Here is a 17,823-nt window from a genome sequence, read left to right as displayed (position 1 = left end):
GATAATGTATACAATAAATGTTTGTCACTCCTTTTATAAATGTGATGGATTTGTTTTAATAACTCCATTTTCTTTTATGTACAGGTATTGTTGAGGAGTATCAGTTACCATACTGGGACATGGTACCTTCAGAACCATCCTATGAGGACATGAGGGAAGTGGTATGTGTTAAAGGCATGCGGCCAGTGGTGTCTAATCGCTGGAACAGTGACGAGGTAAGATCAAGCATCACAGTTCAGTTCAAAACCCCACAGATTTTTATCTATCATGTGTTGACATACATTTAAAAGTTTGGGGTACAGAAATCCCTTTTGATGACTGTAAATTGCAAATGTGCTTATTACAAGTAATTTTGTGGTGTATAGTTGATTTCATTGCTAACAGATGGATGCTAAAAGCCACAAAACTTTCAAATTCATGGGGTTTTTAAATATCACCGCAATGTAACCATTTAATAGTTGTGTAAAATGCAATCCTAAAACAACTGGTCTCTTGTCTCCTCCACACAGTGCTTACGGGCCATGTTAAAGCTTATGTCTGAGTGCTGGGCCCACAACCCAGCCTCTCGCCTCACAGCTCTTCGAGTCAAGAAAACACTTGCCAAAATGGTTGAATCACAGGATATCAAAATATGATCAGTTTTCCCTCCATATGCCAGTCGGAGATGAATCACGGAGATATTTATGCAACTATTGCCTCAGTTCCTAGACAGATCTGTGGGAGCGCTGCTGAGCAGAACATTTGCCTCCCTGTCAGTCTGTAATTCCTCGCCCTGTTGCAGTTATGCTCTGGGTGTCATGTAGCACCCTCTGCTGGACAGGATGTGCCATAACGCATCTATGAGGAAGTAAGGACAACTGTTCGACAGGCATCACTACACACATCATCCCCATCATTACCAATTTTTTCTTCTTCAGGCACTCATATATTGGGAGAGAACTGAAGAGCATGTGGTGCTTTCTGTGAAAGCTGTGTAATAAAATACATCTGTATGGAGTGGCATGGTGACGCCATTTGTAATGGGAGCACAGTGATGGACCATTTGGGAGAAGGCTTGAGGCTCTGTTATTGACCGACTTGAGAGGTGAACATATTTGGGGTGATATTTGGACTGACCCAGCCAAATGATTGCAATGTGTTCCAGTATGGCTAGTGTCACAAAATAGCCACTCTGCATTTGGACCATGTGCAGTTGTGGCAACAGAAATGTCAGAGAATGCACCCTATTAAATTCAAATGACCCATATTATCATATATATATATGTATACAACAAAATGTCCCGTTAACTACATATTGATATTTTAATTAATAGCCTTTTTGAAGAATTGTTCCTTTAGATAATCAAATACAATAAGGGATTCAAGTAGAAATCTTCCCGTTTTGCAAAGACCTGGACCATGTTCATGACTCCAGCTCTGGGCTGAAGAATTGAAGTATCACTAGCCAAATATTGCCAACACCACAGCCACAAAAGATCTTTTCATTGAGAAGATATGGTGACTTTTAATCTCCCAGAATGGCAGGTCTGATCTGCCTTATCGCAGGCGTGTCGGTGCAAATGGCTGCCTACTGCTCCCGAAAGCCTTATAACCGTTGTTTTTATCCTATAGCCTTCAAGTCAAACTCAGTATATCACATCTGATTTTTTTCAGTGTCAGATTGGATTGTTTTCAATGCCTCATTTGAACAGTTTTGCCTTGAATCTAATGTTGTGACGCTTGGGAATCATATGACTCATAAATGTCTAATGTGATAGAATAATGCAAATGCATGTGCTATTTATTCATGTCATGTCATATAGTATGAATTATTGTGGTAAGATACTTTAACTTGCAGGACTATTAACACTGTTCTTGCAGCTGACATTCTCAATGTTTTTACTGAGCAGCTCAAACTTACAAACACTAGTAACAGTAAATTTATGACTTAAATGAAATTCTACATTTAATGACTTCCTATGAAAGTGTGGGTGTGAATTATCATTATTTGTCATTGATCTAATGTGTAAAACTAGACCCTTTATCTATAATTTTAAGTCAGGACAGGTGAATTTAGTTCACGTTTCATATACATGAAATATATATATATATATATATATATATATATATATATAATTTATGAGATAATGTGAACACATTTTTTGCAAAGAGCTTAGTCAAAAAATTTAATCACCCAGGGGATAAAAACCAGACTAGTCAAAACCAGAGTCCTTTGCCTTGAAAAACAAGTTGTCCGTTTCTTCAGGTTATATCATGGGGGTGTATTTATAGCAGTGATTTATAGCTGTCTGAGAAATATAATTAATGAAGATCATTTTCCGCTTCTGCGTTTATACAAAGGTATAAGGAAGGAGGGAGACTACAAAAACCTTTGCATCGAAGATTCAGATGTTTTCTTATTGTTTGGGCTGCAGTTTTGTGCTCAAGCCTATTCTGTCCATTACAATCATTACATTCGAACAGATTTAAGCTCATCTGTAGTGTAAATGACTACACAATATTTTTGTCCTATTTGTTTAATGTGTAAGGAAATATGTAAAATGGCCTGAATAATATGAACTTTTTTTAACTGTATTGTGCACAGTATCTGGTTTTAAAAGAGATGCCTTATGTTTACCAAGAAAAGCTGTTCTGTAAACAGAATTAGTCCAATGTATCAATTTCTAAGTAAATTACATTATTTTAGTACACAGTCATGATGTTTTTTTCTTGCTTGACATTTGCATTGAATGTGATCATTTGAATGCATGAATTGTTGGATGTCTAGTTTTGAATTTACAGAGTTATCCCACTATTGGTACCTTTTGTTTATTTATATCACCTTATGACAACTGTTCCCGCTTTCCTTATTATTAGATCCTCCACATTTTAAAGACCAACAGAAGGGACTGGTGGTATCTAAATTGTTCTGGTATAAAATGGTCTTGTTTCCTACCTCGTTTTTCAGAAATATCCCATAACCAATAACAAAACATAATATTTCAACAAGTATTTTTGCCACCTTCAAGAAGACGATGCATGCATACAAATTACAGCGTGTCTGGCAGTGACGCACAGTGCGTCACGCTTGAATGTATCCTCCCGTGCCTTTGTAGCTCACCCAGTTCTTTTCACAGCTTGTCCTTGTGCTCTGTAATAAAGAGCAATAGTCCAGACAGTTTGTTATCCCCAGGCTGCGCTTTTCGTAATGATCCATGCATCAATTCTAATGTAACCGTCTCCCCTCGCCGAAGCTCCATCAGAGTGGTTCGGCTCACTGGTCCCCTCTTTTCCCCTTGTTCCTGTCTGAGCGAGGCCACTGGAACTCCACTGCGCTTCAGTACAGCCAATGAAAGGCCTCTCTCAAAGTCTAAGGTCAATAAAAAGAGATAGAGTCCTGTTTCAGGGGCCTGGAACACCCCTGATGTAGGATTAAATGTACCACCGTAGTTCACAGCCACAGTTTTTGATGTGAGCTCCCCATTCGGCCCTATGTTGTAGTCCAGGCTTGTGATGAACACCATGGGGGCATGTGGTAGCTGAGCATGTCCTAAAGAGATACAATTAGTTTGATGATTTGTTTTGGTAAAAACATATACTTTTCAGTTATAGAAAAACTGCTTTGTCATGATGTAGTTTTAATGTTGTCCATTGAGGGGTGGTGTTGTTGTTTGTTCACTATGCAGGCCTTACAGTACCAAACATTGACTTTAAAACTAATGGCATATGCATTTTTTTTTACAAAGGAGGAGATCTCTTACCTGTTTCACTATATCTTTTGCTTCGCACACTGGAAGACTTTTCTTCTCTTTTCACCTGGTCTTCTTGCATTTGGTGCCCCCTCCTTCTCTTTCCTTCTTTTCTTCTCACCAGCCTCCAAACTTCATCTAGGTTCAGGCTTCTAGTCGAGCTGAGTAGTTCTTCTGTGTTACTGAACAGTTTTTCAAACATTCTCAAATGATCCTCCAGGCTGAGACGTAGGGATGCTATATCTGCCTGCAGGTCCACAACAGAACCACCAGGGGGCTCTGTGCAGTTGCCAGAGCGCTCTTCCAACATGGTTATTCTACCTGCTAATTGCTCCACCTCTTTTCCCAGACTCCAGAAGTCACTGACCGAGTAATCCACATCTTCCTCTCCGGTCAAAGGGTCTAATGAGGACTGGTAGCTTTCAGTGTCCTTCACCTGATTCTTCGTGGCAGTCCCCTCTGAGTATGCCACCGGGTCGTCGCTATTCATCTCATCCCTGTCAGAATGCTTTCTCTGAAGAGAATTCAGACTCCTGTCATGCGTCTCAATTTTTTGCTGCATCACATGCATTCTCTGTAAAAGATCTGGGATACTGAGCTCTTTCTTTTGGCTGTGTGACCAGTGTGTGAATTCCAAGACCTCTTCTCCGAGTAGCACTTCCAGGACTTCAGAGTGGCGTACAGCATCATTCAGGAGGGAAGAGAAGGTGGATGATAGACCTTGAATTTCAGCCGACTTGTCCTCGTCCCGCTCTCTCAGGCCTTGTATCTCCTGCTGGCTGTCCAGGAGTGAAGCCTGTAGCTGGGAAATACTATCATGAAGACTCCTGCTTCTGCTCTGCTCAAAGGCCAATGCTTCCTTCATATTTAGCAGGCCCTGATGAAGATCTTCCATTTCATTAGCTTGATTCCTATCTAGATTTGCCTCCTCAAGTGCAAGTTGGTTCTGTCTTGTTAAATGTGTCACGTTAGCCACCTCCAACTCCAACCTAGCTAGTGAACTGCCCATCGACTTACAGCAAACGGCCTGCTCTGCAATTACTGAATCATTTCTTTGTAGTTGATGATAGATGTTGTCCAGGTCAAATTCAATTTCTCTCAACTGACCTTCATGTGCACTTACATTAGCTGTAAGCTCACCAATGCTGTTGAGCACCCTGACACGAGTAGCCTCCACCTCCAGACCTGTCTCCGCGAAGTGGACCTCAGTGCGTTGTTTGACCTCCTCTAGGCTCTGTCCCAGGATCAATAGTTCTTTTTGCAGATCCTTGATCATTCTAGCAGAATCTTTTGAAGTCTCTGACAAGCTGCTGAGCTGCACAGAGTTACTTTGTGCCTTCTCATCTAGCCGAGTGATGGATTCGTGCACTCCTGACACCTGTGTTGGCTGGCCTCCACTCAGATTGACAAACTCAGCACGTTCTCTTTGCAGTGCCCCTTCCAGCCTCTTCTGGCCAAGTCTCACCTCCTCAACCGTTTCAGTTAGAGACTGGAGATTCACCTGTTGGAATAACACAAAAAAAGATTTATCCACTTCAAAGTGTTAAGATTTAGTAGTCACTTAAGGAGTCCAAGTGAATTATGACCTGTGCATCCTGACTCTGACTGATCTGATCATCCATATCTTCCTTTAGTTTTGTTAGGTTGTGTTTCAGCAGTGTTTGTTGGGTCTGAAAGTTCCTCTCCATCTGGTCTCTCTGTGCTTCCAGTTGGGTCTTCATTTGGTCGATCTGGAGATGGCTGTACTCTAGTCTCTGCTCAATAGATCCACTTTGACCCCTGTTGATGGATCTGTTGTCTTCCTGTTCCATTCGCAACTGCTGCAAGTCCTGAGACAGTGCGTCCACCTCACTGGACAGATGCTCCAGTGTATGATTGAAGCTTTCCAGCACTGGTTGAAGCTGACTCATCATAGTTGACATTAACCGATGCATTGACAGCAGAATTGATGAATCAAGAAATGGCAGAGGCTGAGAGGTAGGGATCCCTTCTTTGGCACCTGGAATATCGATAACAAGCCCCCTTTATGTTGGAGACATACAATACAGTTTGTACATTTCAGATGTTAACAAGGGAGAATGGTGAAAGATCGCAGTTTGTTACTCGTGTGCTCAAAAAAGTGTGTGCATTTAAGATATCTTTAGGTCTATATCAGCATGTTGATTCGTCACACAGCCACGGAAAAAGCTCTGAATCACTGTTCTCTTTCTGCCAGAACAGAGTCCCTAGAGGATAGCGTTGCGCCTGACAGACCCTACATGAGCTTTTATGGTGTTTTCATCAGGAATAGCCTTTTACTTACAAGCCTCCTTCACAAATACAACTCACTGTGTTACTTAATATCGAAACAATTACAACTAAAGCCTTTTGGATGGACCTTCCTTCATAGGCTGTAACTGCATTTAAACAATATGAGCTCATTGGGTTGATATAAGAGAAGATATAAACCTCTTTTCAAACATGACTCATCCTGAGCATATGGTTCAGTGATGACTTTTTGCCCTTTTTTCTTAATCTCCTTCCGTCTTCCTACATCTCTGGGTGATTACATCACGGTGGAGTTTGTTTATAAGAAAAAGAGGATATCCTCCAGAGGAAGACGTCATTAAGTAGTCATGCCGTTCAGTTTAGGGTGGTAAAATCTCACCGTATACCTATACTGTAATGTGTCGATTTAAATGTCTTCCTGTGTGCTTAGGTTTGCTGTCTTACCAACAGGCCTCTGGTTTGGTGAAGAACCATGAATGGGAGCCTGCTGTAAAGGTTTGTCAGCCCAGCTTGCGTCTTCCAATAGGTCTGTTTCCATTTTACCTTCTACAGAAAAACAAACCCATTTTGTTTGGAGGGAGAACGTGGGAAGGAAATTAACCACAACATTTTAAGTCTGAGGGTAAATATTGGGCCCACGCATATGCTCAGTTTAGAGAGGTTATTATTTTAGCCCATAACTATTTAACATGTTTAAAATACTCCACCTAAAGTTACATTTAATGACCCTAATGTTACAGAACATTATGAAACTAAATATTATTTTTGCTGGGAATAATCTTTTTTTCATGATAGCAGGCTTAAAGGGTATAGTTCACCCAAAAATGAAATTTATTTCATTAATGACTCACCCCAATGTTGTTCCACACCCGTAAGACCTCTGTTCATCCTCGGAACACAGTTTAAGATATTTTAGATTTAGTCCGAGGCCTTTCTGTCCTTTGAATGTAAGTGTATGCCCACTTGCTGTCCACGTCCAGAAGGTAATGAAAACATCATCAAAGTAGTCCATATGTGACATCAGTTGGTTAGTTAGACTCTTTTGAAGCATCGACAATACATTTTGGTCCAAAAATAACAAAAAATACGACTTTACTCAGCATTGTCTTCTCTTCCGTGTTCCTCAAATAAAGAATCAAACGGTCATGATTCAAGATTCGGATCGCGTGTCTGGTAAACTGCTGAAATCACGTGACATTGGTGATATGAATCGCAAATCAATCTGCTGATTCGCGACCGTTTGATTCTTTATTTGAGGTTTGAAAACAAACGTGGAAGAGAAGACTGATGCTGAATAAAGTCGTATTTTTTGTTATTTTTGGACCAAAATGTATTGTCGACGCTTCAAAAGAGTCTAACTAACCAACTGATGTCACATATGGACTACTTTGATGATGTTTTCATTACCTTCTGGACTGGACAGCAAGTGGGCATACACTTTCATTCAAAGGACAGAAAGCCCTCGGACTAAATCTAAAATATCTTAAACTGTGTTCCGAGGATGAACAGAGGTCTTATGGGTGTGGAACGATATTGGGGTGAGTCATTAATGAAAATTAATTTTTGGGTGAACTAACCCTTTAAGTATTTGGCAGACATGAGGCTCTCATAAGCACACAACAGGTGCGTTTCCATTTCCCTTCAAATTGCGCAAATTGAAAATGTGAATTGAAAATATGGCCAATGGAAATGTCACTTTCAGACACAAAAAAAGTTCTCGTAATTACAGGTCACCTCTGCGTACAGAAGTCACAAACATTTTTTTAAAGATGGTGCAGTATGTTTGGACAGAAGACCAGTTCTTTATTCTTTATGTATTGCCGTATTGCATTACACAACTCACAAAAGTTTAAAATGTTCATCCGGAAATTCTGAATCCACAGTTCCTTTGTGAAATCACATATTATAACCTCCCGGAAACCCCTTATGTGGCCCACTCCGAAGGATAAAGGGTTTTCTTTGCCATTAATGCTTGGATAACACGTCTACATCTCCTTCGATTAAAAATAATGGCTAGTGCAGTGACTGCGCTATACATAACATCCATCGCCATGATTTTTGGAATGACTTATCACGAGACGGAAAAAATACATTTTAGTCATACTATTTAGTGTGAATTCCAAGACCTAGTTTAATGGGAACGGAATCATTTCACAATAGTCTTTTATCGACATTTAGAAAATATCCCAAAAGTCTTGTGCAAATATGTAATGGAAACCTGCCTAATTACTTAAGATTTTAAATAACTGTACTTTAAAAAAAATAATAATAATAATAATTATATATATATAATATTTTTTTTTTTTTTTTTTTGGGATAGTATTATCAATGTGATTTGTCAAATCATTTGGCAAGATGAATGATGGGATTACTGGACAAAATGACTAAAAGAGAGAGAGACCCTCATGGGATGTCTTCTTTTAACAGTCTGGGAAAATATTCTATAACATCAAAATATTCACCTCTGGAACATGCTGAAAATTTGGAAAACATGACTAAGATGTTTTTATTCTTAAATATGATTATTGCTTTGTTCTGCTGGTATAGGGCACTGCTCCTACTATCCCGGATGCCAGCTGACTCTTCCTTTCCTGTTGAAGGACATTCGCTGAGCCAGAGGCCTGCTGGGTATTTCCTATGTTTGTCAGAAAGGTTGTTTTAAAGAAGCAAACTTGCAGAAAGAGGAAAGGTATGAAAGGTTAAAGTTAAAGCTTGCCCAAAACAACAGACTTGCCTGAGTTGCCATTGTCGTTAACCTCAGACTTTGAAGCATGTTTCTTGTCCTCTGGAGGTTTGTCTGGAATAGAAAGATATAGCGGATGCAACAGATGAGTCATCACAACTGGATGGGCAGCTCATATGCATATGCTTTTGTTGTGTTAAAAGGATTTTATCCAGAAATCATCCCCAATGTTACCTTTTTCCAGGCAGTCATGTCCCCCATAGCCTGGGCAACATTTCCAGTGTATGGAAGAGAGTGCTGTGTGCTTCTGCTTGTACACAGGCCGTGAGGACTGCCTATACCTGATCATCATCATCATCATCATCATCATCATCATCATCATCACCATCATCATCATCAATACAGCATTGCATAGTTTTGAGAACCATAAGATCTGAGGTTGTTTGAGTTTATGAGTTGACTCACATGATGATTTGACAGTCAGGAGCTCCATCAGGACAGGGGTTGACTGATTTCACCGTTTGAGTCTCTGTAGCACAGAGTACGGCTGTGCTGACCACACGGTGTTTTACATACGGACACCAGTTTCTGACCAGAGAGAAGGTTTGGAAGGATAAAACATAAAAGAACAGAAATGAGGGGAGAGAGAAAGCTGAGAGCAGAGATTACAAGCAATCACAGACTGATGAAGATATATGGTCTTCAGTCCCTGTGTTTTCCTGTTGTACCCTTCCCAACAAGCTCAGGGTAAGATATTATCGCTGAGCAAAAGGTTTTATATCCCGTTCTATTGGCACAGTCATTATGTTTGTTTTTAGCTTTCTGTTGTATCAGAGAGAATCTGATGCGCCCACATTGATTACGATGTTTACACATGCTCAATCTTATTTTGACAAGTCTGTGTTTTTCCCTGGTTTAGTATTACGTGCAGTAAAGTACACAAAGTGTATTCTGCAAAAGTGACCTAGTTTGCAATATTACAAGAGTTGCATCCTGTCTAACACTGAAACATATGTTTGAAAAGGTGGCAACTGTTCTCAGTTACATGCTGTTTTTGCATGGGCTAAGAGTGCCGTTTTCATTATGAACATAATATAAGAGCTGACATAAAAGCACATAAACAAGATTTTGCTTGTCAGTTCCCTTTCTTTATGCTGTCTTTTGTTCCAAAGGCATGGCTTATTCTAGTAAAGCTTATAAAACAGTCCATTCCCCTCAAATGACTTTTAGGCATTTCTTAGAGACTGTTCACATGGGATGTGTTCTTGCATGATCCATATTCTTTTTTTCGTTTCTTTTTTGTCTTTCAATTCAATAATAGCTACCATCCACCTATTTTTATGCAAATATGGAGATATCAGTGCAGGATCACTGAACTTTTTCTTTTAAAAGTTTTTGCATGCATATATTATACAAATTTTACATAATGAACTCTAATTAACTAAGGTAAGTAAAATTAACAAATAAAATGTGTAATTTTAATAGCCAGTAAAAGGTTGAGTTATTTCTACTTAGTTGAAGTTTCCTTTGCTATACTTTTTACTCAAACAATATAACACTGAAACCACACTTTTAAAGTGTATGCTTTATCTAGAAACATTCAAGTAAATAATACAGTAGATGTTGTGTAGACACCAAATCTACGTAATAAAAAACTCAATACCAACCTGAACACAGAGACTTCAATATTTGATACACAGTACAGTGACGGTAACATTTGATGGATCTTTTTTTAGTATGAATGTGTCATTTTGAGTCCAAATGTCACAAAAGCAATAATAAACTGTGTAAATAGAGCCCCAGTGGATGATGGGAACACCAGTTACAGAAAAGTTTAGTAGTTTTACTTAATTTTATAATGTTGATATTTACGCTTTAATTACTACAAGCTTGAATAAAGTACTAATATATAATTTACTGTGTTGTTTTAAAGGTGCCCTAGAATGAGTTGAAACAATATGTTAAATTGTTCTCTGATATCTACATGTGGCTTATTTAACGGCAAAAATTGAAGAGTTGGAAGAGTCATGAATATTAATGTTGAGCTCTGCTCTGATTGGCTTATTTCAGCAGCTCACAGCAGTTCAGTTGTTCAGCAAAGCGGCTTGTGAGTCTTGACAGAACACAGACTGTCTGAATGACACTTTAAGCAGAACATCTTAAATGGATATTGATAAAATGCAGCTTACTTGTTTATTAGCGTTTTTGAATTAAATTGTTGCAGTATCCGATTATAATAAACATCAACCAAGACTGTTGACATTTTTTATCTGTGGGGTATGAAAAGTCCTCACGTCCCCTGCACAGCCTGGAACATGACATTTGTGTCCATGAGAGCTGCCGTTATCGCCATCCTCGCGTGACGCTTGTTTACCTGCAGTCCCGATGATTCGGCTGCAGTTCCGCCTGACATGTTCGGACAGATACAAATGTTGGGGGCGTGCATATTAATGAGCCCAGCAATTGTGTCACAGTTGGCGCTATGTTGAGAATCACTTATTTTCTGTGGTGTTTTTCATGCATACGATTTACATAAGAAGTAGGAGGCAATGGTGTTTGAGACTCACAGTATGTGATGTCCATGCACAGAACTCTCATTATTTCACTATGGCAAGGTTAATTCAATTTTTCATTCTTTCATTCTACCTTTAATTCTTGCCTGAACTAACTTTTTCATGTAGAAATTACATTTGTGAACCTGGACCACAAAACCAGTAAAAAAAAATATCCATAGAAGGTATGTGCATAAACAACAATTGAAACACATTTACTGAATAAATCCTTTGATGAAAAAAAAAAAAAAAAGCTAATGTGACTGTCTCTCAGCAGATCATTTTGATCAGATTCAGAAAAATAACGACTAACCAATGATCCAAGTTCATTGCACAGCATCTCAAATGTTGGTTTGGTCATTCTGAAATTACTAAGCTGAAATCTCATTGTCATCAAAATGGTTGGGTATAATTACTTCCAACTAGAACTGTCTTACACAATTGCGTTCCCTAAAACCAGGCATCTGCCTCTGAACGTAGTATAACATGACAGCATATATTGCATGCACACTTTTGAGACGCAAGTCAGTTATGAAAATAGAGCCATATTGGCTTCCCCAATTGCAGCAATATCAATTTTTATTACAGATATTTAGCGACAATTTTCCAGAAAGTGGCGATTTAGTTTTATTGGCAAACGTTTAAAGGGATAGTTCACTCAAAAATGAAAATTAGCCCATGATCATCCTAGGTGTATATGACATTCTACTTTCAGACAAATACAATGAGTTATTTTATCCTGGCTAATCCAAGCTTTTTAATGGCTGTAGTTAGCTCTGTTTTTGAAGTTCATAAAAAATGCACCTGTCGGTTAATAACATGCTCTATACGACTCTGCAAAGTTAATAAAGGCATGAAGCGAATTGATGCGTTTGTGTAAGAAATATATTTATATTTAAAACTTTTAAAAGTAAAATTCCAGCTGATTGCCTTCTGCGGAAAAAGTGTTGAAAGTGCCTTCTCGGAGTTCAAGATGCGTACGTGACGTCTGACTGGTAACTGGTAGCGCTGCGTAAGCCTTTGAACTACAGAGGCACTTTCAACACTTTTTCCATAAACTGAATACGGAAGGCGATTGGCCAAAAAAGTACTTCACAAAGTTTTAAATATTCTTTTTACACAAACGTAAGAAAAAAAACGCATTTTTCTTACACATCACTGCCATTTTAAAGCTTGGATTAGCCAGATAATATAAGTCAGATTTTATTTGTCTGAAAGAAGATACACACCTAAGATGGCTTAAGGGTGAGTAAATCATGGGCTAATTTTCCATTTTCTAGGCATGAGGATGTGCGTTTTTAAGATGGTTTGTCAACAGCTTAATGTTACAACATGTCTCCATTCTTCACCTCCTTCTAGGCGTTTTTAAATGCAAGAACACGTCCTGTATGAACGGCCCATTGCTTTTTCAACTGACCTTCCTTTCTGCATCCGTTTCAGAAACAAAGAGATTAGATACAAATGGGCTGTTCTGTTTCCTTTCGTTGCCACCTTGAACCATAAACCCTTTGTCCAGTAAAACATCAGCCCCTATTCAGCCACTGATTCAGTCATAGTTTGCCTGAATTCTAGCCCTGTCTGCCGCTTTATGGTTTTATCATTAATCTCCATGTACCCACATCTGAACATCCTTCATCAGTCCACCTTTCTTTCATCTTCACCCCTCTTTTTATCTCTCTTTTATTTTTCTTTAAACACCTAAACACTTTTGATTATCACTCCTCCTATGTCTCTTCTGGATAAAGCTGCTGCTCATATTCTTTTGTTCTGGTCCAGACTAAAAGGTAAATGCCCTTGAAAACTGCTGTAGGGGTACCTGTCCTCTACCTCACCGTTAAGCTGTAGTGAGCATGCCCAGTCCGCTCTAATTCCTCTCACTGAATCTCATCCTCAGGAAATCGACAGAAAGCTCCCAAAGAGAGCCACTGTCTGTGTTGTCAAGACTGAAATATCAGCTAACACATCTAAAACAGAGCTGACTATAGAAGTGGATCTACATCACAATCCCCCACTGTACATATAGGCCCATCATCAGATGTATTGGATATCGCAATGAAACTCCATAATACCTTCCCAGACCACTGAAGCCCTAACTTGTCTTTATTGTAAGATTACTGTAATTAAGCCTCTTGGGCAAATTCATTCAATTTTTTTCTCAGAATCAGGGAGAATGCAAAGGATTTTAGTAAATGGCATATTTAATATGATACTAATGAAAACAAGATGGGATATACGTGTGGGATATATGTACAGTCTGTTCAATGGGTTGTGCGGACAGTGGGGAAGTATTTTTACTCTAATTGTTCAAGTGTCTGTACTTTATCAGTGTTTTTTTAGAAAGCTTTTAATTCACAGCATTCCAAAGCGTAATATTGTATTTTAACTGCACTACGTTTCATATTGAATATCATTAGTACTTAATGTAATAAAAATGTCATATGAAAAAAGTCCGCTCTAATTACTCTCACTGAATCTCATCCTCAGGAAATCGACAGAAAAAAAAAACACTGATAAAGTATAGTTGAAAAATATAGTTGAAAATTGTACTTTGTAGAAAGTAAAAATACTTGCTTACTGTCCACCTCTGGTTACTGTTCTATACTATAGTGTTGATCGTTTAGCAAATAAATACAATCCAGAGAAAATATAATACCAGTCAAAGGTTTGGGCACACTTCACTTGAATTTGTTTCTCGTGAATGCTTGATATTAGTTTTGTATACAAAAGATGTATGAATGAATTACAAACCAAAATTTTACATTAACTTCATTTTTTTATAATAATTAAAATAATTAACCATAATTGTATAATTATTTTTTTAAAATAAAATAATATTTTATGAAATTAAATAAATAGTTGGGGCAGATAGAAAAAAGAAAAACAGCCAATAAGAAGAAAAACCTCCCATGATGCACCTCATTAGGCTGAGAACATTATTAGAATTTTTGGTCACTAAATAATGTCTACTTTCAGTTATTAGACTTTTAGAGTTAGTAATAATAATTAAAAAAAAAAAATCATGCAGAGATTTCTGCAGAGATGACCTAAGACATGTATTATCGTATTAAACAGACAAATATATCCTTCACATCCTTAGTATAATTTACAACAAATTAAATACAATTTTAAATAAGCACAGCCAACCAAAATAAGTTGGCAAAACTCAATTTATTAGTTACTGTTAAAGTAACAGTTACAATATATCAGTTACATCAAAATGTAATAATATTCATAGAATTAGTAAGCAGAACTGGTACTAATACTATGGTACTGGTTTTTATTTTGTACTTTGTTATTTTTGTATAATTCTAATTTTTCCATTTAATTTAAAATGATCATGTAATCTCAATTTAAATATTTTTAGTAATGGAAACTTGGCTATAACTTTAACTAGTAGTTTTACTGGTAATTCAATAAATGCAAACTTACTAACTGGTAACATGATGCCTTGATAGCATTGGTTTTAGTTAACCATGCTGTTACCCATTCAATTTACCCAGAACATTTTGTGTTTTATTTTGCACATTTTATAATGCTATAAATATATATTTGCATTTTTATTTTGCACTATATATATAGTTTTAAAAATGACAATTTGACTCACCCTCTTTGTGCAGGTAGATGTCTTTTTGAAGGGGGTTCTGCATTTTGAGGTGTGCCAGCTGGAGGCACTGGGATGCTATGACGTTCATGTGGCATCCCAAAGGTGCCAGGCATATGATGTGCCCTTCCTCTAATCTCCACAGCCTCCTCTTCCTCCACGTCAGGATCTCTGGCCCTCACTTCACTGTGGCAGCTCAGGGAGTTCAGCACGGCCAAAAGCAGCAGAGGCAGAGTCTGGGCCATCTTGCTTTCCTGAGGTACTGAAAGTGTTCCTCCGGATGGCTGTTTTAAAAGTAGCCTTAAACAGTCCTGGAAACTCCCTCACCAGTATGTCTCTCTCCACACCCTCTCAGTTCCCACTCCCCCTTACTCTCGCTCCCTCCTCTCCCTTGACAGTATCAACACCCTCTAACAATAGGAGGAAATCTACCGCTTGCTAACAAACCATAAATCCATGTATTGCGCTGCTTACAATCTTACAATGCATATGATGCTCATCTGCAAGAAAATGGTTGCGTTTCATATGTTTATACTCTCATATTTAAAGCTGCAGTCCGTGAATTTTTTTGGGTTAAAATTATCCAAAATAAATTTGAGCAAGTACATAACCACAGTGTTGAAAACTATCTGCTTACCGTAGCTCAATTTACAACAGTCAGCTTGTAATAATAATGTTTGTAATTCCATTGGTACTGGTGAATTTCCGCGGGAAATTCAAGCATATCTATGCGTCATTACGTCACACCAGTACATAAAGAAGGTGTCCCGGTTAGTAGGCTAAATTGCATGTGAGTTAGAGCCTTTTCTCACGGCACTTGATATAATTAAACAATTTGGTGGCGGATCCAGAAAGCAAACAACAATCACCAGTGACAACTATATTTATTCGTTGTAAAAATGCACTTCGGAGTTGCTACAGAAAAACATCTGCAATCGGGCGAAAAACTCCCGGACGCAAAACAGCTTCTTTTTTCTTTTCTTTTCTGTTAGACAGGTAAGACGTTTTAATGGTTAAATTAGGCTAACAGTAGCACACTTGTTTGCTTAATTAGCCTAAGTTACATAGTGTCCTTTGTTGTGCCTTTCTCGTTTTGCTTAAAGAAATCTTATTTTGTTCTAGCTAAAGGGAGCAATTAATTCACCCCATATTTCTACCGTTATATGACATTCGAAATTAAATTAGACTGCACAGAAAAGGAAACTGAACTACAGGTTGCCGCCCTAATCCAAATTAAATGCAGCCACGCAATGCTGGTGTTGTTAACGTTAACAATTTAAAAACAAAGTATAATTTGCATGGTTTGACGTAGGCTACGGCCTACAAGCGATCGTTAGATTTAATAAACGCGATTATTTTTTTCCCGTTTATTAAATCATTTGGTCAGAACAAAGGTGGATGTTAGCTTAGGCTACTTGTTCAGATTACATTTTCAAGTGAAAATTATACTTTCAAAAATATAGAATCGAATGACTGCAGCCGCACTCTTTCAAACATTACATAAACTTCATCCGCGCTGTGTCGTGCAGGCTCATTAACATCGTTACATTTAGGTGTAATGAACTGACAGTGAACAACAACATTTAATTGCACGTTATTTTAAGGTGGCATTGTTACATTGTACTTGTTCAAAGTATGTACTACTTTAGGGTTAATGTGGTTTAGGATTGGTTAGCCCTACTTGTGGTTATACTTAATTTACTGTTACTAGGCCGATAGTATAATATGTTACATGTCATCTTACCAATCATTTGTTAACTTGCGTTAATGTTCATTTCTACATAAACTAATACATTTTAACATGTCAAATTGTATAAATGAGTTCAAGTATTTTAAATGATCATGAATTATCAATAGCATGTTTGTAAATTAGCATCAATATCTTTTTGTTTTTGTTTTTCATTGTTAGCTCATCACATCTAATGCATTAACACCTGACCTCACACTCCTAAAAATAAAAGTTCCAGAATGGGGTTTTCATAGCAATGCCATAGATAGAAGAACCATTCTGAGTTTGCAAAGAACCTTTCAGGAAATCTTTCTTCAAATAAAATAAACAAATGTTAGTGTAAAGAACATTTTAATGAACTATAAAGAACCTTTTTGTAATGGAAAGGTTACACTGATGTTAAAGTTTCTTCATGGATCCATAGATGCCACTAAATAACTGTTTTTTTTTTTTTAAATATATATAATTTTACTGTATATTTCATATTCTGTGGCTCAAAAACGGTTTGCAAAAGAAAAGGGGAAATGAAATAGATGTCTGCTCAGCTATATATGCTATGTTTCCAGTCCAGAGATTGTCTGCAGTGATAAATGGCAAGAGTTTTTATAACACACAAGAGCCCTTGTTCATAGCGCTGACCCCGTTTCATAAACCATGCCTCCCAAACTCCATCCTCGGAGTAGACATCAGCTGCTCTTTCTCAGCCTGGAGTGAAAACATCCCACCTACCAAAAGGCCGGACTAGATTTAGAGTGGGGGTTTGCACAGAGAGAAGGAGTTATTGTCAAAGTAAGAAGGCATTTTCTCTGTGGTGTGGTGGTCCTCAGGGTCTGTGGCCTCATGTCTGCGCTTGACTGCCTCAATAGCATACAGCTCAGCTGTGACAACAAACATGGGGTCTCCTGCTCTAGGCACTTCAAGCCCAGCACTCCGTCTGTGCTTCACAATGTGGCACAATTAGGCTGACCAGACTTTGAGCAGACTATAAGCTTATTTAAGGATATTGTCAACTATTATTAATTTTTGGATGCTGAGATAAGTTTTTTTTTTTAGTGCTTGACATAGTTTGTAAGATAGTGTCTTTAAAAATACTTCTAGAAAAGCATTTTATATTTTTGTATAGCAACTAAACATGGGGATTTTGGATCTCCATATAGAATCTCAAGTAAAAATGACTTCAACTTTTATTTGTTTTTTTAACTTTAATTTGTTTTTTTTTAACAGAAGCTTTATAAGCCTTCTATATCATATTTGATACACCA

The 17,823-nt window shown here is 37.8% G+C and overlaps 2 protein-coding genes across 3 annotated transcripts in view; one reads left to right on the top strand and one right to left on the bottom strand.

The window, feature by feature from the left end:
• Positions 1 to 2,063, top strand: part of bmpr1ab (bone morphogenetic protein receptor, type IAb) — a 38,463-nt gene extending 36,400 nt beyond the window's left edge. The window contains exons 12-13 of the mRNA XM_067429478.1: positions 85 to 215; positions 510 to 2,063. Coding sequence (XP_067285579.1) covers positions 85 to 215; positions 510 to 635 — 257 coding nt within the window. The 3' untranslated portion in view covers positions 636 to 2,063. The remainder of the gene's footprint in view (positions 1 to 84; positions 216 to 509) is intronic.
• A 38-nt stretch (positions 2,064 to 2,101) lies between these two features.
• mmrn2b (multimerin 2b) lies at positions 2,102 to 17,823 on the bottom strand. 2 transcript variants are annotated; one of them, XM_067429476.1, is made up of 8 exons: positions 14,836 to 17,823; positions 9,145 to 9,267; positions 8,914 to 9,020; positions 8,731 to 8,793; positions 6,441 to 6,542; positions 5,315 to 5,727; positions 3,741 to 5,229; positions 2,102 to 3,529 (listed from the first exon to the last, which is right to left on the bottom strand). In XM_067429476.1, the coding sequence occupies exons 1-8, from the start codon at positions 15,075 to 15,077 to the stop codon at positions 3,111 to 3,113; spliced, it is 2,958 nt and encodes a 985-aa protein (XP_067285577.1). In that variant the 5' UTR covers positions 15,078 to 17,823; the 3' UTR covers positions 2,102 to 3,110. The 2 variants fall into 2 exon arrangements, with proteins under 2 accessions (XP_067285577.1, XP_067285578.1); XM_067429477.1 differs by lacking the exons at positions 8,731 to 8,793; positions 8,914 to 9,020; positions 9,145 to 9,267; positions 14,836 to 17,823 and adding an exon at positions 8,459 to 8,619.

The sequence above is a fragment of the Pseudorasbora parva genome, chromosome 21, assembly GCF_024679245.1.
Source record: "Pseudorasbora parva isolate DD20220531a chromosome 21, ASM2467924v1, whole genome shotgun sequence".
NCBI classification, from domain to species: domain Eukaryota; kingdom Metazoa; phylum Chordata; class Actinopteri; order Cypriniformes; family Gobionidae; genus Pseudorasbora; species Pseudorasbora parva.
This window is presented reverse-complemented; position numbering and strand designations above follow the sequence as displayed.

Bases quoted from the DNA above. Each gene is read 5' to 3' on its own strand.
- mmrn2b (XM_067429476.1), bottom strand. From the start codon at position 15,077: ATGGCCCAGACTCTGCCTCTGCTGCTTTTGGCCGTGCTGAACTCCCTG. The intron at 9,268-14,835 runs GTGAGTCAAATT...CTCTCTGGTCAG, and splicing joins CATCTACCTGCACAAAGAGG to AAACTGGTGTCCGTATGTAA. The intron at 3,530-3,740 runs GTAAGAGATCTC...GTATCTCTTTAG, and splicing joins CAAAAGATATAGTGAAACAG to GACATGCTCAGCTACCACAT.